This window comes from Anomaloglossus baeobatrachus, chromosome 9, assembly GCF_048569485.1.
Source record: "Anomaloglossus baeobatrachus isolate aAnoBae1 chromosome 9, aAnoBae1.hap1, whole genome shotgun sequence".
Classification (NCBI taxonomy): Eukaryota; Metazoa; Chordata; class Amphibia; order Anura; family Aromobatidae; genus Anomaloglossus; species Anomaloglossus baeobatrachus.
This window is the reverse complement of record NC_134361.1, coordinates 200,754,533-200,774,799: the sequence shown is the minus strand read 5'-3', so window position 1 is coordinate 200,774,799 and position 20,267 is coordinate 200,754,533. Positions and strand designations below refer to the sequence as shown.

The 20,267-nt window shown below is 49.4% G+C and overlaps 1 protein-coding gene across 1 annotated transcript in view; it reads left to right on the top strand.

Moving 5' to 3' along the window:
- PLXNB3 (plexin B3) overlaps positions 1 to 20,267 on the top strand; it is a 181,954-nt gene that overhangs the window by 154,208 nt on the left and 7,479 nt on the right. The window contains 9 exon segments of the mRNA XM_075324250.1: positions 659 to 876; positions 963 to 1,141; positions 1,220 to 1,286; positions 15,198 to 15,504; positions 17,169 to 17,272; positions 17,350 to 17,437; positions 17,516 to 17,682; positions 17,760 to 17,920; positions 20,163 to 20,267. The exon segment at positions 20,163 to 20,267 is cut by the window's right edge and continues 43 nt beyond it. Coding sequence (XP_075180365.1) covers positions 659 to 876; positions 963 to 1,141; positions 1,220 to 1,286; positions 15,198 to 15,504; positions 17,169 to 17,272; positions 17,350 to 17,437; positions 17,516 to 17,682; positions 17,760 to 17,920; positions 20,163 to 20,267 — 1,396 coding nt within the window.

Sequence of the window (20,267 nt, the reverse complement as noted above, 5' to 3'; positions counted from 1 at the left end):
ACTACAGGAGACAAGGATGGGCACATTACTACAGGAGACAAGGATGGGCACATTACTACAGGAGACAAGGATGGGGCACATTACTACAGGAGACAAGGATGGGGCACATTACTACAGGAGACAAGGATGGGCACATTACTACAGGAGACAAGGATGGGGCACATTACTACAGGAGACAAGGATGGGGCACATTACTACAAGGGACAAGAATGGACACATTACTACAGGAGACAAGGATGGGCACATTACTACAAGGGGACAAGGATGGGCACATTACTACAGGAGACAAGGATGGGGCACATTACTACAAGGGGACAAGGATGGACACATTACTACAGGAGACAAGGATGGGCACATTACTACAGGAGACAAGAATGGGAAAATTACTACAGGAGACAAGGTTGTGGCACATTACTACAGGGGACAGGACAATATGGGCACATTACTACAGGGGACAAGTATGGGGCACATTATATTACTGCATTTCTCATTTTTTTGTGGTAAAATTAGGGGCCTCGGGTCGGCTTATACTCGGGTATGTACAGTACTCCTCTTCTCCTACTGAACACATGCACATATGTTGGGGGCGGCGAGAGACCTCATTTGTGGACTTCCTTAGGTTCTGTACTTGGCTGTTCACACTTTTTTCCACTTTCAGATCTAATGACCGAAATGATGGATCTTACCAGCGACATTGAAGGCTCGGGCATTCCATTCCTCGACTATACCACATACACGGAAAAGATATTCTTCCCCGGAGACACCATCTCACCCCTCAGGAAGCGCTTGGACGTCACGGAGAGCAGGCGCGCCACGGTGGAGCAAGGCCTTACCCAGCTCTCCAACCTGCTCAATAACAAGCTTTTTCTTACCAAGGTAGGAGCACAGTTTTTAGGAAAATGTTGACATCTCATAGACCTCAACATCTTCTTAACATCATGGAAATATCTTGTGTCCGCCAGTTGATCGAGACCCTGGATGCCCAAGCGACGCTCTCTCAGCGCGACCGGTGTCACGCCGCCTCCCTGCTCACGGTGGCTCTGCACGGCAAACTGGAGTATCTGACCGACGTCATGAAGACCCTTCTGTGTAACCTGATAGACCAGTGTGTGGCCAAGAATCCCAAACTTCTACTCCGCAGGTAAACGCCGAGCGTCCACCACATAGATATCACTGGTAGATACCGCTTCATATCAACCCCCGATCTCTCCATTATCAGGACCGAAACAATCGTGGAGAAACTGCTGACCAACTGGATGTCCATCTGTCTGCACTCCTTCCTTCGGGTAAGACTTATCCATTACGATGCAGAGACCCCCCCCCTTTAAAGGAAACCTGGGTAACAAATTTACAAGGATACCATTTAATGTCATCATCCAATGCTCCATTGCGTCCATTAGCGAACTAAGCTCACAAGCGCCCTGGTAGGTGTCTGGGATCACTGTCCGGTTCTTCTCCTCTTCGCTTCTCCCTGCCGGATCCATCATTAGCTTCTTGATTGATAGGCACAATAGATGCATAAAACAAAATTTCAGCAAAATGGAAAAAGTATCCTTGGAAATGTGGTCCCCCCGCCCTATCCTGAATACTGGGCTTAATGCCGGATATGATATAAATATGCATAAAATAAATAGATAAAAAAGATATATATATATATATATATATATATATATATATATATATTAAAAAAAAAAAATCTAACAAATAAAAAAAATGTAAAAAAACCAAAACATATATATTTATATACTGTATATTATAATAAAATATGTTAAATAATATACAGTATGTGTGTGTGTGTGTGTGTGTGTGTGTATATATATATATATATATATATATATATATATATATATATATATATAAACAAAATATATTTTTTTATTTTATTATCATATATATATAGTATATGGCTCAATTTATTTTATTTAACATATGTTCATCTTATATATGAGATAAACATGTTAAGTAAAATAACCTATATATATACAGTACATGTGTGTGTGTGTATGTATATATATATATATATATATATATATATATATATATATGATAAAAAAATATACTTTGTTTATTAAGCATATATATATATATATATATATATATGAGATTAAAAAAATATACATATATATGTGTATATATATATATATATATGATTAAAAAAATATACTTTATTAAGTATATATATATATATATATATATATATATATATATATACATATATATGAGATTAATAAAAAATATGTGTATATATAAATTATTAAAAAAAATATAAATATATTGTTAGAAATATTATACTATATGAATATTTGTATTATATAAAAAATAGTAGAGAATATATATATATATATATATATATATATATATATATATATATATATATATAAATATTTCTTTGTCGCTCTATTGGGAGACCCAGACAATTGGGTGTATAGGCTATGCCTCCGGAGGCCGCACAAAGTATTACACTCAAAAGTGTTAAGCCCCTCCCCTTCTGCCTATACACCCCCGTGCTCCCACGGGCTCCTCAGTTTTTTGCTTTGTGCGAAGGAGGTCAGACACGCACGCACAGCTCCACAGATTGGTCAGCAGCAGCTGCTGACCATGTCGGATGGAAGAAAAGTGGGCCCATATAGGGCCCCCAGCATGCTCCCTTCTCACCCCACTCTTGTCGGTGGTGTTGTAAGGTTGAGGTACCCATTGCGGGTACGGAGGCTGGAGCCCACATGCTGTTTTCCTTCCCCATCCCCCTCAGGGCTCTGGTGGAAGTGGGATCCTATCGGTCTCCAGGCACTGAGACCGTGCTTCATCCACAACTCCTGTGGAGCCTGCTGGATAGGAGCCGGGTATCGTTCAGGGACATGGCCCTGCTACTTGGAGGTACTCTGTGTCCCCGTGGGGACCGCGCACAGCAACACTCCAGCTTTGCTGGGTGTGCTAGTGCACCGGGGACCGCGGAGCTGACCGGGTTAATATGTGCCATTACACACTCAGCGTTGCTGAGTGTGTTTATGTATAGGGACTGCCGCATTGACCGCCGCTGCCTTGGAAATACTGCGGCGCGGCTGGGACTTGTAGTGCGCCGGGGACTTCCACGCCGGCCGCGCTTTTACGGCGGCCGCGTTTATTACTAGAGTCCCCGGCTTTTTGCGGCCTAGTTTCCTTTCCTCCCGCCCATAGCCCTGACAGGCAGGGGAAGGGCGGGACGCTGCACAGAACGAGCAGCACTGAGGGCTGGAGCATGCTTTGCATACTCCACTCCCCTCACTGTGCACAGTGCAGGCACCAGTTCCCGCTCTTTCTGGGTCACGCCCACGGCTCCCTCCTCTCCTCAGGACGCATTCCTGTCAGCTCCTCGGACGCTGCAGAGGGGGACAAAATCTGGGAGACCCAGGCAGGGACTCTGGTGGCCTCACAACCGCTTTAAGCGGGTGGTAAGCAGCACCTGTGGTGCTAGCCCCATTGTGCAGTAGTGTAACATTATATGTTTATTTTACACTGTATAGTGCACAGTTGATTTCTGGCTATATACCCTATTGTGTTGCTCAGGGAAGATAATAGCATGGCGCCCACGAAAGGCAGGGGTGCCAAAACACAGGCTTATTATGTTGCCTGCGCCGCATGTACGACCCCGCTACCGGCAGGTTCCACTGACCCTCATTGTCTGCACTGTTCGGCCCCTGTGGCACTTGCTCAGCCAGAGCCTCTGCTAGGGGGGGCCCAGGGGGAGCCACCTGCTAACACTGTTCAGGTGACAGGGACGGAGTTTGCAAAACTCTCTGAGACTATGGCTAAGATACTAGAAGCCTTGCAGTCCAGGCCGGTATCTCAGCACAGGGACTCTGTTGATTCTTTGTTCCCGGGCCCACCTCAGCTGGACCAACAATGTCCTCCCGGGGTATCTCATGGATCCCAGGCTGAGGGTTCTGACACAGACCCCAGCCCCAGACCGACTAAGCGAGCTCGCTTAGATTTTCCCTCGACATCATCATATTGTTCAGGGTCTCAGCGAGGGGAATCGCTGGTCGATGACGCGGAAGTAGCTGATCAGGATTCTGATCCTGAGGCCGCTCTCAATCTTGATACTCCGGACGGGGACGCCATAGTGAACGATCTTATTGCGTCCATCAATCGTATGTTGGATATTTCTCCCTCAGCTCCTCCGGTGGAGGAGTCAGCTTCTCAGCAGGAGAAATTCCGTTTCAGGTTTCCCAAGCGTACACCGAGTATGTTTCTGGACCACTCTGATTTCAGAGAGGCAGTCCAGAATCACCATGCTTGTCCAGATAAGCATTTTTCTAAGCGCCTTAAGGATACACGTTATCCCTTTCCCCCTGATGTGGTCATGGGTTGGACTCAGTGTCCCAAGGTGGATCCTCCAATCTCCAGACTGGCGGCTAGATCCATAGTTGCAGTGGAAGATGGAGCTTCACTCAAAGATGCCACTGACAGACAGATGGAGCTCTGGTTGAAATCCATCTATGAAGCTGTCGGCGCTTCTTTTGCCCCAGCATTCGCAGCCGTATGGGCGCTACAAGCTATCTCAGCAGGTCAAGCGCAAATTGACGCAGCCACACGCACGTCCGCGCCACAGGTGGCGTCCATAACCACTCAGACGTCGGCATTTGCGTCTTACGCTATTAATGCTATCCTGGACTCTGCGAGCCGTACGGCGGTTGCAGCCGCCAATTCGGTGGTTCTCCGCAGGGCCTTGTGGCTACGGGAATGGAAGGCAGATTCTGTTTCCAAAAAGCGCTTAACCAGTTTGCCAATTTCGGGCGAACGATTGTTTGGCGAGCGTTTAGATGAAATCATCAAACAATCCAAGGGAAAGGATACATCCTTACCCCAGCCCAAACCGAACATACCCCAACAGAGGAAGGGGCAGTCGAGGTTTCGGTCCTTTCGGGGCGCGGGCAGGTCCCAATTCTCCTCGTCCAAAAGGCCTCAGAAAGATCAAAGGAACTCTGATGCATGGCGGTCTAAGTCACGTCCTAAACAGACCACCGGAGGTGCCGCTACCAAAGCGGCTTCCTCATGACTTTCGGCATCCTCACTCCGCATCCTCGGTCGGTGGCAGGCTCTCCCGCTTTTGCGACACCTGGCTGCCACGGGTAAAAGACCGTTGGGTGAGAGACATTCTGTCTCACGGTTACAAGATAGAGTTCACCTCTCGTCCCCCGACTCGATTCTTCAGGTCATCCCCGCCTCCCGAGCGAGCCGAGGCTCTTCTGCAGGCGCTGGGCATTCTGAAGGCAGAAGGAGTGGTGGTCCCTGTTCCTCTTCAGCAACAGGGCCACGGTTTTTACTCCAACTTGTTTGTGGTCCCAAAGAAGGACGGGTCTTTTCGACCTGTCCTGGACCTGAAACTTCTCAACAAACACGTAAAGACCAGGCGGTGTCGGATGGAATCCCTCCGCTCCGTCATCGCCTCAATGTCCCAGGGAGATTTCCTTGCATCGATCGATATCAAGGATGCTTATCTCCACGTACCGATTGCTCTAGAGCACCAGCGCTTCTTGCGCTTCGCCATAGGGAACGAACACCTGCAGTTCGTGGCACTGCCGTTCGGCCTGGCAACAGCCCCACGGGTTTTCACCAAGGTTATGGCTACTGTAGTAGCGGTCCTCCACTCTCAGGGTCACTCGGTGATCCCGTACTTGGACGATCTGTTGATCAAGGCACCCTCTCTAGAGGCATGCCAACACAGCCTCGACGCTACCCTGGAGACTCTCCAGAGTTTCGGGTGGATCATCAATTTTCCAAAGTCAAATCTGACACCGGCCCAATCGCTGACATACCTTGGCATGGAGTTTCATACCCTCTCAGCGATAGTGAAGCTTCCGCTGATCAAGCAGCGGTCACTACAGACAGGGGTACAATCTCTCCTTCAAGGTCGGTCACACACCTTGAGACGCCTCATGCACTTCCTGGGGAAGATGGTGGCAGCAATGGAGGCAGTTCCTTTCGCGCAGTTTCACCTGCGTCCTCTTCAATGGGACATCCTTCGCAAATGGGACAGGAAGCCGACGTCCCTCGACAGGAACGTCTCCCTCTCGCAGGCGACCAAAGCTTCCCTTCGGTGGTGGCTTCTTCCCACTTCATTATCGAAAGGGAAATCCTTCCTACCCCCATCCTGGGAGGTGGTCACGACGGACGCGAGTCTGTCAGGGTGGGGAGCGGTTTTTCTCCACCACAGGGCTCAGGGTACGTGGACCCAGCAAGAGTCCTCGCTTCAGATCAATGTTCTGGAAATACGGGCAGTGTATCTTGCCCTGAAAGCGTTCCAGCAGTGGCTGGAAGGCAAGCAGATCAGAATTCAGTCAGACAATTCCACAGCGGTGGCATACATCAACCACCAAAGCGGCACACGCAGTCGGCAAGCCTTCAAGGAAGTCCGGCGGATTCTACTGTGGGTGGAAGCCACGGCCTCCACCATCTCCGCAGTTCACATTCCAGGCGTGGAAAACTGGGAAGCAGATTATCTCAGTCGCCAGGGCATGGACGCAGGGGAATGGTCCCTTCACCCGGGGGTGTTTCAGGAGATCTGTTGCCGCTGGGGGGTGCCGGACGTCGATCTCATGGCGTCCCGGCACAACAACAAGGTACCAGCGTTCATGGCACGGTCTCAAGATCCCAGAGCTCTGGCGGCAGACGCCTTAGTTCAGGATTGGTCGCAGTTTCAGCTCCCTTATGTGTTTCCTCCGCTGGCACTGTTGCCCAGAGTGTTACGCAAGATCAGGGCCGACTGCCGCCGCGTCATCCTCGTCGCTCCAGACTGGCCGAGGCGGTCGTGGTACCCGGATCTGTGGCATCTCACGGTCGGCCAACCGTGGGCACTACCAGACCGACCAGACTTGCTATCTCAAGGGCCGTTTTTCCATCTGAATTCTGCGGCCCTCAACCTGACTGTGTGGCCATTGAGTCCTGGATCCTAGCGTCTTCAGGGTTATCTCAAGACGTCATTGCCACTATGAGACAAGCTAGGAAACCAACGTCCGCCAAGATCTACCACAGGACGTGGAAAATTTTCCTGTCGTGGTGCTCTGCTCAGGGTATTTCTCCCTGGCCTTTTGCTTTGCCCACTTTTCTGTCCTTCCTTCAATCTGGACTGGAAAAGGGTTTGTCGCTCGGCTCCCTTAAGGGACAAGTCTTGGCGCTCTCTGTGTTTTTCCAGAAGCGCCTAGCCAGACTTCCACAGGTACGCACGTTCCTGCAGGGGGTTTGTCACATCGTCCCTCCTTACAAGCGGCCGTTAGAACCCTGGGATCTGAACAGGGTGCTGACGGTTCTTCAGAAACCACCATTCGAGCCAATGAGGGATATTTCTCTCTCACGCCTTTCGCAGAAAGTGGTTTTTCTAGTAGCAGTCACTTCACTTCGGAGAGTGTCTGAGCTAGCAGCGCTGTCATGCAAAGCCCCTTTCCTGGTGTTTCACCAGGACAAGGTGGTTCTGCGTCCGGTTCCGGAATTTCTCCCTAAGGTGGTATCCCCCTTTCATCTCAATCAGGATATCTCCTTACCTTCTTTTTGTCCTCATCCAGTTCACCAATGTGAAAAGGATTTGCACTTGTTAGATCTGGTGAGAGCACTCAGACTCTACATTTCTCGTACGGCGCCCCTGCGCCGCTCGGATGCACTCTTTGTCCTTGTCGCTGGCCAGCGTAAAGGGTCACAGGCTTCCAAATCAACCCTGGCTCGGTGGATCAAGGAGCCAATTATCGAAGCTTACCGTTCGGCTGGGCTTCCGGTTCCCTCAGGGCTGAAGGCCCATTCTACCAGAGCCGTGGGCGCGTCCTGGGCTTTGAGGCACCAGGCTACGGCTCAGCAGGTGTGTCAGGCGGCTACCTGGTCGAGCCTGCACACTTTCACGAAGCACTATCAGGTGCATACCTATGCTTCGGCGGATGCCAGCCTAGGTAGACGAGTCCTTCAGGCGGCGGTTGCCCACCTGTAGGAAGAGGCCGTTTTACGGCTCTCTTACGAGGTATTATTTTACCCACCCAGGGACTGCTTTTGGACGTCCCAATTGTCTGGGTCTCCCAATAGAGCGACAAAGAAGAAGGGAATTTTGTTTACTTACCGTAATTTCCTTTTCTTCTAGCTCTAATTGGGAGACCCAGCACCCGCCCCTGTTTTTTTGTGTACACATGTTGTTCATGTTGAATGGTTTCAGTTCTCCGATATTCCTTCGGATTGAAGTTACTTTAAACCAGTTTATAATTCTTTTTCCTCCTTCTTGCTTTTGCACCAAAACTGAGGAGCCCGTGGGAGCACGGGGGTGTATAGGCAGAAGGGGAGGGGCTTAACACTTTTGAGTGTAATACTTTGTGCGGCCTCCGGAGGCATAGCCTATACACCCAATTGTCTGGGTCTCCAATTGTCTGGGTCTCCCAATTAGAGCTAGAAGAAAAGGAATTTACGGTAAGTAAACAAAATTCCCTTCTTTCTTTGGCGCTCCATTGGGAGACCCAGACAATTGGGTGTATAGCTACTGCCTCCGGAGGCCACACAAAGCATTACACTTAAAAGTGTAAGGCCCCTCCCCTTCTGCCTATACACCCCCCGTGGGATCACGGGCTCCTCAGTTTTCAAGCTTTGTGCGAAGGAGGTCAGACATCCACGCATAGCTCCACTGTTTAGTCAGCAGCAGCTGCTGACTATGTCGGATGGAAGAAAAGAGGACCCATACTAGGGTCCCCAGCATGCTCCCTTCTCACCCCACTTTTGTCGGCGGTGTTTGTTAAGGTTGAGGTACCCATTGCGGGTACGGAGGCTGGAGCCCACATGCTGCATCCTTCCCCATCCCCCTTAGGGCTCTGGGTGAAGTGGGATTTTACCGGTCTCCAGGCACAAGGGACCGTGCTCCATCCACAGCCCCTGGGGAATCTGCTGGATATGGAGCGGAGTATCGTCAGGGACAGGCCCTGCTACGTCAAGGTACTCTGTGTCCCCGTACAGACCGCGCGCACACCGCAGCATGGCTGGGTGTGTTAGTGCGCCGGGGACAGCAGCGCTGCGCTTGTGCCACACTTCCTACAGCTTGCTGAGGAGTTATTGTGTGGGGAACTGCCGCGCCGGCCGCTGCTAGCAGTTTTTACTGCGGCGCGGCTGGGACTTGTGGTGCGCCGGGGACTTCCGCGCTGGCCGTGCATATTTGACGGCCGCGCTTATTACTAGAGTCCCCGGCTTTTGCGGCCTAGTTTCCTTTCGTTACCGCCCCCAGGCCTGCCAGTCAGGGGAAGGGCGGGACGCTGTGCAGAACGTCAGCGCAGAGGGCTGGAGTCTACTTTACATACTCCAGCCCTCACACTGGACACAGTGGGACGCCAGTTTCCCGCACTTTGTCTGAGGCACGCCCACGGTCCGCCCCTCTTCACAGGACGCCGGCAGCCATTCCTGAATGCAGTCTGAGCTGGAGAGAGGAGACAGGTTCTGGGAGACCCAGACACGGGATTCTGGCGACCACACACCCGCTTTTAGCGGGCGGTAAGCGGCACTCCGGTGCTGACCCCACTAGTGCCGAAGTGTACAATTGTACTTTTATGCTTGCATGCTATACATTGCACTAAACGGTCGCTGGTGATTCTTGGCTATATACCCTCCTAGATTGATCAGTGGAGAATACAGCATGTCATCCGCAAAAAGCAAGGGTGCCAAGGCACAGGCTTTCTATGCTGCTTGTACCGCCTGTGAGGCTGTTCTACCGGCAGGTTCCACTGACCCCCATTGTGTGCAGTGCTCGGCCCCTGTGCCACTTGCTCGGCCGGGGCCCCTGCTGGAGGTGTCCCAGGGAGATCCACCTGTGAATACTGTCCAGGTGACGGGGACAGAGTTTGCAATTTTTGCTGATAGATTGTCTGTGACTATGACTAAGATTCTAGAAACTTTGCAGTCTAGACCAGTAACTCAGACCATGGGCACTGTTGATTCATTGCTCCCTGGTCCCCCTCAGTTGGAACAGCTCCGGGCTCCGGGGGTGTCCCATGCATCCCAGGGTGACGGCTCTGACACGGATGACAGTCCCAGACAGCCTAAGCGGGCTCGCTATGAGCGGCCTTCTACTTCGTCACACTGGTCAGGGTCCCAGCAGGAGGATTCTCTGTATGATGAGGCGGAGGTAGCTGATCAGGATTCTGATCCTGAGACCGCTCTCAATCTGGATACTCCTGATGGTGACGCCATAGTGAATGATCTTATCGCGTCCATCAACAAAATGTTGGATATTTCTCCCCCAGCTCCTCCAGTGGAGGAGTCAGCTTCACAGCAGGAGAAATTCCATTTCAGGTATCCCAAGCGTAAATTAAGTACTTTTCTGGACCACTCGGATTTTAAAGAGTCAGTCCAGAAACACCACGCTTATCCAGATAAGCGTTTCTCCAAACGGCTTAAGGATACACGTTATCCCTTTCCTCCTGACGTGGTCAAGAGCTGGACCCAGTGTCCCAAGGTGGATCCCCCAATCTCCAGGCTTGCGGCTAGATCCATAGTTGCAGTGGAAGATGGGGCTGCACTTAAAGATGCCACTGACAGACAGATGGAGCTCTGGTTGAAATCCATCTATGAAGCTATCGGCGCGTCGTTTGCTCCAGCATTCGCAGCCGTATGGGCACTCCAAGCTATTTCAGCTGGTCTTACACAGATTGACACGGTCACACGTACATCTGTTCGGCAGGTGGCATCCTTAACCTCTCAAATGTCTGCATTCGCGTCTTACGCGATTAATGCGGTTCTGGACTCTACGAACCGTACGGCAGTGGCGTCCGCCAACTCCGTGGTTTTACGCAGAGCCTTGTGGTTAAGGGAATGGAAAGCAGATTCTGCTTCCAAAAAATGCTTAACCAGTCTGCCATTTTCTGGTGACCGACTGTTTGGTGAGCGTTTGGATGAAATCATTAAACAGTCCAAGGGTAAGGATTCATCCTTACCTCAGCCCAGACAAAACAAACCCCAACAGAGGAGGGGACAGTCGGGGTTTCGGTCCTTTCGAGGCTCGGGCAGGTCCCAATTCTCCTCGTCCAAAAGGACGCAAAAGGATCAGAGGAGTTCAGATTCTTGGCGGGCTCAGTCACGCCCAAAAAAGACAGCCGGAAGACCCGCTACAAAGGCGGCTTCCTCATGACTTTCGGCCTCCTCTCTCCGCATCCTCGGTCGGTGGCAGGCTCTCCCACTTTGGCGACATTTGGCTGCCACAGGTCCAAGACCGTTGGGTGAGAGACATTCTGTCCCACGGGTACAGGATAGAGTTCAGTTCTCGTCCTCCAACTCGATTCTTCAGAACGTCTCCGCCTCCCGACCGAGCCGATGCTCTGCTGCAAGCGGTGTGCACTCTAAAGGCGGAAGGAGTGGTGATCCCTGTTCCTCTTCAGGAGCAAGGTCACGGTTTTTACTCCAATTTGTTTGTGGTACCAAAAAAGGACGGGTCTTTCCGTCCCGTTCTGGACCTAAAACTTCTCAACAACCATGTGAGAACCAGACGGTTCCGGATGGAATCCCTCCGCTCCGTCATCGCCGCAATGTCTCAAGGAGATTTCCTAGCATCAATAGACATCAAGGATGCTTATCTCCACGTACCGATTGCTCCAGAGCATCAGCGTTTTCTACGCTTCGTTATAGGAGACGAACACCTTCAGTTCGTAGCCCTGCCTTTTGGTCTGGCGACAGCTCCAAGGGTCTTCACCAAAGTCATGGCAGCTGTAGTTGCAGTCCTGCACTCTCAGGGACACTCTGTGATCCCTTACTTAGACGATCTGCTTGTCAAGGCGCCTTCTCAAGAGGTATGCCAACACAGCCTGAACGTTGCGCTGGAGACCCTCCAGGGTTTCGGGTGGATCATCAACTTTTCCAAGTCAAATCTAACCCCGACCCAGTCGATAACATATCTTGGCATGGAGTTTCATACTCTCTCAGCGATAGTGAAGCTTCCGCTTGTCAAACAGCGTTCACTACAGACAGGGGTGCAATCTCTCCTTCAAGGCCAGTCACACCCCTTGAGGCGCCTCATGCACTTCCTAGGGAAGATGGTTGCAGCAATAGAGGCAGTCCCTTTCGCGCAGTTTCATCTGCGCCCACTGCAATGGGACATTCTCCGCCAATGGGACGGGAAGTCGAAGTCCCTCGACAGGAACGTCTCCCTTTCTCAGGCGGCCAAGGATTCTCTTCGATGGTGGCTGCTTCCCACCTCATTGTCGAAAGGGAAATCCTTCCTACCCCCATCCTGGGCGGTGGTGACGACAGATGCGAGTCTGTCAGGGTGGGGAGCAGTTTTTCTCCACCACAGGGCTCAAGGTACGTGGACTCGGCAAGAGTCCACCCTTCAGATCAACGTTCTGGAGATCAAAGCAGTGTATCTTGCCCTACAAGCCTTCCAGCAGTGGCTGGAAGGCAAGCAGATCCGTATTCAGTCGGACAACTCCACAGCGGTGGCATACATCAACCACCAAGGAGGAACTCGCAGTCGGCAAGCCTTCCAGGAAGTCCGGCGGATTCTGACGTGGGTGGAAGACACGGCTTCCACCATATCCGCAGTTCACATCCCAGGCGTGGACAACTGGGAAGCAGACTTCCTCAGTCGCCAGGGTATGGACGCAGGGGAATGGTCTCTTCACCCGGACGTGTTTCAGGAGATCTGTCGCCGCTGGGGGACGCCGGACGTCGACCTAATGGCGTCCCGGCACAACAACAAGGTCCCAGCTTTCATGGCACGGTCTCACGATCACCGAGCTCTGGCGGCAGACGCCTTAGTTCAAGACTGGTCGCAGTTCCGGCTTCCTTATGTGTTTCCACCTCTGGCTCTGTTGCCCAGAGTGCTGCGCAAGATCAGGTCCGACTGCCGCCGCGCCATCCTCGTCGCTCCAGACTGGCCAAGGAGGTCGTGGTACCCGGATCTGTGGCACCTCGCGGTCGGCCAACCGTGGGCACTACCAGACCGACCAGACTTGCTGTCTCAAGGGCCGTTTTTCCATCAGAATTCTGCGGCCCTGAACCTGACTGTGTGGCCATTGAGTCCTGGATCCTAGCGTGTTCAGGATTGTCTCAAGAGGTCATTGCCACCATGAGACAGGCTAGGAAACTATCCTCTGCCAAGATATACCACAGGACGTGGAAAATTTTCTTATCTTGGTGCTCTGCTCAGGGAGTTTCTCCCTGGCCATTTGCATTGCCTACTTTTCTTTCCTTCCTGCAATCCGGTTTGGAAAAAGGTTTGTCGCTCAGCTCCCTCAAGGGGCAAGTCTCAGCGCTATCTGTATTTTTTCAGAAGCGCCTAGCACGACTTCCTCAGGTACGCACGTTCCTGCAAGGGGTCTGTCATATCGTCCCTCCTTACAAGCGGCCGTTAGAGCCCTGGGATCTGAACAGGGTTCTAATTGTTCTTCAGAAGCCGCCTTTCGAGCCTATGAGGGATGTTTCCCTTTCTCGCCTTTCACAGAAAGTGGCTTTTCTAGTAGCAGTCACGTCTCTCCGGAGAGTGTCCGAGCTAGCAGCGCTGTCATGCAAATCTCCCTTCCTGGTGATTCACCAGGACAAGGTGGTTCTGCGCCCGATTCCGGAATTCCTCCCTAAGGTGGTATCCCCGTTTCATCTCAATCAGGATATCTCCTTGCCTTCTTTGTGTCCTCATCCAGTTCATCAATGTGAAAAGGATTTGCATTTGTTAGATCTGGTGAGAGCACTCAGACTCTACATTTCCCGCACGGCGCCCCTGCGCCGCTCGGATGCACTCTTTGTCCTTGTCGCTGGTCAGCGCAAAGGGTCGCAGGCTTCCAAATCCACCCTGGCTCGGTGGATCAAGGAACCAATTCTTGAAGCCTACCGTTCTGCTGGGCTTCCGGTTCCCTCAGGGCTGAAGGCCCATTCTACCAGAGCCGTGGGTGCGTCCTGGGCATTACGGCACCAGGCTACGGCTCAGCAGGTGTGTCAGGCGGCTACCTGGTCGAGTCTGCACACTTTTACCAAGCATTATCAGGTGCATACCTATGCTTCGGCGGATGCCAGCCTAGGTAGACAAGTCCTTCAGGCGGCGGCTGCCCACCTGTAGGGAAGGGCTGTTTTTACGGTCCTATCACGAGGGGTTATTATACCCACCCAGGGATTGCTTTTGGACGTCCCAATTGTCTGGGTCTCCCAATGGAGCGCCAAAGAAGAAGGGAATTTTGTTTACTTACCGTAAATTCCTTTTCTTCTAGCTCCAATTGGGAGACCCAGCACCCGCCCCTGTTTGCTTAGGGATTTTTGTTTTTTCGGGTACACATGTTGTTCATGTTGAATGGTTTCGGTTCTCCGATGTTCCTTCGGATTGAATTTGTTCTTAAACCAGTTATTGGCTTTCCTCCTTCTTGCTTTTGCACTAAAACTGAGGAGCCCGTGATCCCACGGGGGGGTGTATAGGCAGAAGGGGAGGGGCCTTACACTTTTAAGTGTAATGCTTTGTGTGGCCTCCGGAGGCAGTAGCTATACACCCAATTGTCTGGGTCTCCCAATTGGAGCTAGAAGAAAAGGAATTTACGGTAAGTAAACAAAATTCCCTTCTTTTGAGGTTTATTTTACTCATATATATTTAGTTTATTTTATTAAATGTATTTTTTTATATAAAAAATACATATAATATTCTAATATATTTATATATATATTTTAATCGAAAATTTGCATCTGATTTTGAAGCGCCCTTGAAAGTGGTTTTCCAGATTTAACAAAAAAGTCTGCAGTTACTGTACATGTGACTGCAGACTTGTGAATCCTCACAACGCGTACAGTGCACACTGTCAGGATTCTCCGATGCCAACTGCGAGGCTGGGCGGCCACATTCTGACTAGCTGCGCGGTTTTGCTCAGCTCACTCGTATTGAGCGAGGCTGTGCACAGCTAGTCGGAATGTGTCTGTGAGTGGCATACCTACAATCACATGAACTCCTGCTCCTGGGGTCGGCTCCAGAAGATCCTGACAGTGAGCATTGTGCGAGATGAGCGGATTAACAAATCAGCAATCACACATAGTGACTGCAGACTTTCATGCCAAACCTGTACAACTTCTTTAAGACAGATAACATCTTATATAGATGGGGATTTGAGTTTTTTAGGCTTTTTCCTCCAGAACATTCATCCCTGCGCCATTGGTTATTCTGCAGGCATCAAAATGTCCGATCACAGAGGAGTGGGTGTAATTTGCATTATTTGGGGTTTCTTCTTCCTTTCCTCTCTGTGCAGGAGGCGGCAGCGGAGCCTTTGTACAAGTTGTACCGCGCTATAATGTATCAGGTGGATAAGGGCCCGGTGGACGCGGTGACCGGTAAAGCTAAGCGCACCCTGAATGACGGGCGGCTCCTGCGGGAGGACATTGAATGCCGGCCGATGACCCTCACCGTTATAGTGAAGAATGGCGCAGAGGTGCAGCGGGTTCCCGTCAAGGTGCTGGACACCGACACCATCACACAGGTTAAAAGGAAGATTCTGAGCCATATTTACAAAGGAATGCCATTCTCCCAACGACCTCCCGTCCACACGCTTGACCTGGGTAAGGCCTAAACTGATATATCTACACCTATACCCTAACAATATAATCATATAGTTTCACGCTGGCCATTGGGACTTTTCTAGACTCTTTTATATCCTGTTCTATAAGGAAATGCACATGTACATTAGCAGCAATGCACCAACCCCGCCCCTATTTTTAGTATTGAAGTGTCTAAAGAGCGTGTGCAAAGGTCACTGAGAAAGGAGCAGAATCAGCAGGGACATGGTCATTGGTTATCAGCGGTGTATAGACTATTTACCTGTCATTTTAATCCTTTCTCTGATGATAAGGAGGCTGCTGAAAACTCTCTTTGAAACAATAGGAAGTGTGAGTCTAAAAAAGCCTAAAGGTCAGTGTGAAAGCTGCTGGATTACTGACAACTATACATTACGACACCTCTCCCCACACACGTGCATACTAAATTTGGCTGAGGGTGCATGTGTTCAATATACAGAGACAACCCTTTCAGACAGCTTTGGTGGCACCTTATCTCCCATGAGATCAAAGGATGGGGCATGTTGAAATTTTACATGTCTGATCTTTACCTGTTCGGAGGGGTGGTCAAAAATAGCCCTTAGAAGTACACAAGATAGTTGAGTGGTCCCACACCAGGTATAATATATTTTCACAATGGCCATTGGGACTTTTTTAGACCCTAAAATCCCGTTCTTTAAGGAAATGCACATGCACATTAGCAGCAATGCACAGTCGTCGCCCCTATATTTAGTATTGACGTGTCTAATGAGCGTGTGCAAAGGTCACTGAGAAAGGAGCAGAGTCAGCTGTGACATTGTGTTTTGTCACTGGTTACCAGCTGTGTATAGAGGGGTTACCTGTCATTGTAATCCTGGCTCTGATGATAAGGAGGCTGCTGAAAACTCTTTTTGAAATAATAGGAAATGTGAGTCTAAAAAAGCCTAAAGGCCAGTGTGAAAGCTACTGGATTTCTGATAACCGTACATTACGACACCTCTTCCCCCTACACGTGCACACTCAATTTAGCTGAGGGTGCATATGTTCAATATACAGAGACAACCCTTTCAGACAGCTTTGTTGGCACCTTATCTCCCATGAGACCAAAGGATGGGGCATGTTGAAATTTTACATGCCTGATCCTTGTTGTGTGGGGTTTTTTTTTTACCTGTTTGGATCGGGGGGTCAAAAAGAGCCCTTAGAAATACACAAGATAGTTGAGTGGTCCCACACCTATACCCTAAATATATAATAACAGGTATAATATATTTTCACACTGACCATTGGGACTTTTTTAGACTCGAAATGCACATGCACATGTACATTAGCAGCAATGCACAGTCGTCACCCCCTATCTTTAGTATTGACGTGTCTAATGAGCGTGTGCAAAGGTCACTGTGAAAGGAGCAGAGTCAGCAATGACATTGTCATTGGTTATCCGCTGTGTATATAGGGGTTACCTGTCTTTGTAATCCTGTCTCTGATGATAAGGAGGCTGCTGAAAACTCTTTTTGAAATAATAGGAAATGTGAGTCTAAAAAAGCCTAAAGGCCAGTGTGAAAATGGCTTGATAACTGACAACTATACATTCCCTATACACGTGCACACTCATTTTGGCTGAGGGTGCATGTGTTCATAATAGGGAGACCGCTTTGGTGGCACCGTAATGTAATGTATTGATGTCTCCACAGAGTGGCGCTCCGGTCAGGCCGGCCATTTGACTCTCTCGGATGAGGACTTGACGTCGTTGGCGCAGGGTCCTTGGAAGAGGCTGAACACATTGAACCATTATAAGGTACGGGACTTGGTGTGACTTATCTGTGACCACCAGACGTCAGGCCACGTTTTACAATGCTCTTGTCCTTGTACCAGGTCCCGGACGCCGCCACCGTGACTCTAATCCCGCGACTCCATAATAACCAGTGCGAGACGCCGAGCACCAACTACATGGGGGGAGAGAGTAAGTGCTGCCACTGATTAGTCACACATAGCGCCACATCCGAGCCTCATCAGTCATCCTACCATCTTCTCACATTAGAGACCCCGATGTTGGAGGATGGCGACGATGGCGGCATCAGAATATGGCACCTGGTGAAGTCCGCGGAGGAGCCGGAGGTGTGCAAGCAGCGCCGCAGCAGCCTCCGGGAGCGAGAGCGCGCCAAAGCCATCCCTGAGATCTACCTGACACGCCTGCTGTACATGAAGGTGAGGAGGAGGGCGGCAGATATGGGGGGCCGTGGTCCGCGCCCCCCGAGGCTCACCTATCCTTACCCCCCCCACAGGGCACGCTGCAGAAGTTTGTGGATGACACTTTCCAGGCCATGTTGGGAATCAACCGGCCGGTCCCCATCGCCATTAAGTACTTCTTTGATTTCCTGGATGAAATGGCCGAAAAACACGGAATTGCGGAAAAGGAGACGGTGCACATCTGGAAGACGCACAGGTGGGTGCGGGCTCAGGGGTTAACAGAAGACTGCATCGCCTTCACCCCCCCCCCCATACCATAACATGTTCATCCAGAGGAAGATGAGAACCCCATGAGGCAGGCGCTAATTGCCCCATATTATGGGAAAAAAATTCTTCCCACAGCTACATATGGCAATGGGACCAGTTCCCTGGATGAATGGACCACTACCTATTATCGAAATTCTCATCCAGGTCCTCCTTGAGGCTTGTTTTCAAAATTGACCATTACAGCATAATGTGGCAGCAAGATCCATAGACTCACTGATTGCTCATACAGTAAAGAATCCACAGTCTCACTGCTCTTACAGTAAAGAATCCCTACTCTCACTGCTCTTACAGTAAAGAATCCACAGTCTCACTGCTCTTACAGTAAAGAATCCATAGTCTCACTGCTCATACAGTAAAGAATCCATAGACTCACTGCTCATACAGTAAAGAATCCATAGTCTCACTGCTCTTACAGTAAAGAATCCATAGTCTCACTGCTCTTACAGTAAAGAATCCATAGTCTCACTGCTCGTACAGTAAAGAATCCATAGACTCACTGCTCGTACAGTAAAGAATCCATAGACTCACTGCTCATACAGTAAAGAATCCATAGACTCACTGCTCATAGGGTAAAGAATCCATAGTCTCACTGCTCATACAGTAAAGAATCCATAGTCTCACTGCTCATAGGGTAAAGAATCCATAGTCTCACTGCTCATACAGTAAAGAATCCATAGTCTCACTGCTCATACAGTAAAGAATCCATAGTCTCACTGCTCGTACAGTAAAGAATCCATAGTCTCACTGCTCGTACAGTAAAGAATCCATAGTCTCACTGCTCATAGGGTAAAGAATCCATAGACTCACTGCTCATACAGTAAAGAATCCATAGACTCACTGCTCATACAGTAAAGAATCCACAGTCTCACTGCTCGTACAGTAAAGAATCCATAGTCTCACTGCTCTTACAGTAAAGAATCAATAGACTCACTGCTCGTACAGTAAAGAATGCATAGTCTCACTGCTCATACAGTAAAGAATGCATAGTCTCACTGCTTACAGTAAAGAATCCATAGACTCACTGCTCATACAGTAAGGAATCCATAGTCTCACTGCTTGTACAGTAAAGAATCCATAGTCTCACTGCTCTTACAGTAAAGAATCCATAGTCTCACTGCTCGTACAGTAAAGAATCCATAGTCTCACTGCTCGCACAGTAAAGAATCCATAGTCTCACTGCTCGTTCAGTAAAGAATCCATAGTCTGACTGCTCATACAGTAAAGAATGCATAGTCTCACTGCTTACAGTAAGGAATCCATAGTCTTACTGCTCATACAGTAAAGAATCTCTACTCTCACTGCTCGTACAGTAAAGAATCCATAGTCTTGCAGCTCGTACAGTAAAGAATCCATAGTCTTGCATCTCGTACAGTAAAGAATCCATAGTCTCACTGCTCTTACAGTAAAGAATCCATAATATTGCTGCTCTCACAGTGAAGAATCTGTACTCTCATTGCTCGTACAGTGAAGAATCCATAGTCTCACTGCTTGTATAGTAAATAATCCATAGTCTCACTGCTCAAATACAGTAAATAATCCACAGTATCTCTGCTCTTACAGTAAAGAATCCATAGTCTCATTACTTGTAGTGTAAAAAATCCATAGTCTCACTGCTCGCACAGAAAAGAATCCATAGTCTCACTGCTCGTACAGTAAAGAATCCATAGTCTCACTGCTCGTTCAGTAAAGAATCCATAATCTCACTGCTCTTACAGTAAAGAATCCATAATCTCACTGCTCGTTCAGTAAAGAATCCATAGTCTCACTGCTCATATAGTAAATGATCCATAGTCTCTCTGCTCGTTCAGTAAATGATCCATAATCTCGGCTTGCTGACAACCAGTATAAACCTTGATTATTTCACATCATAAGGACAGAATATTTCCCTCCTACAAAGTAACCAGCAAACCTTCTTATACTGAATGACAGCAAGCAGAGATCTTGATATTCCATGACAAACTGATGCAGAAACTATACTGGAAAATAGTAAAACTTTTTATAATTCGTTGATCCCGCCCTTTTTTTTATTCCTCATTTTCTCCCCTGTGCTCTCCCCAGTTCCTGCTGCAATCAGCTGCAGTAGCACACTGCCACCACAAGAGGGAGCAAACAATACAGAATTATTGCAATATGTTATTATTGGGGGATCATTCTGTGTCTCTTGTCCTCAGTTTGATGCAGAGGTTCTGGGTGCTCATCCTGAAGAACCCACAGATGGTGTTCGATATCGAGGTGTCGGAGAACGTGGACTCCATCCTCTCCGTCATTGCTCAGAC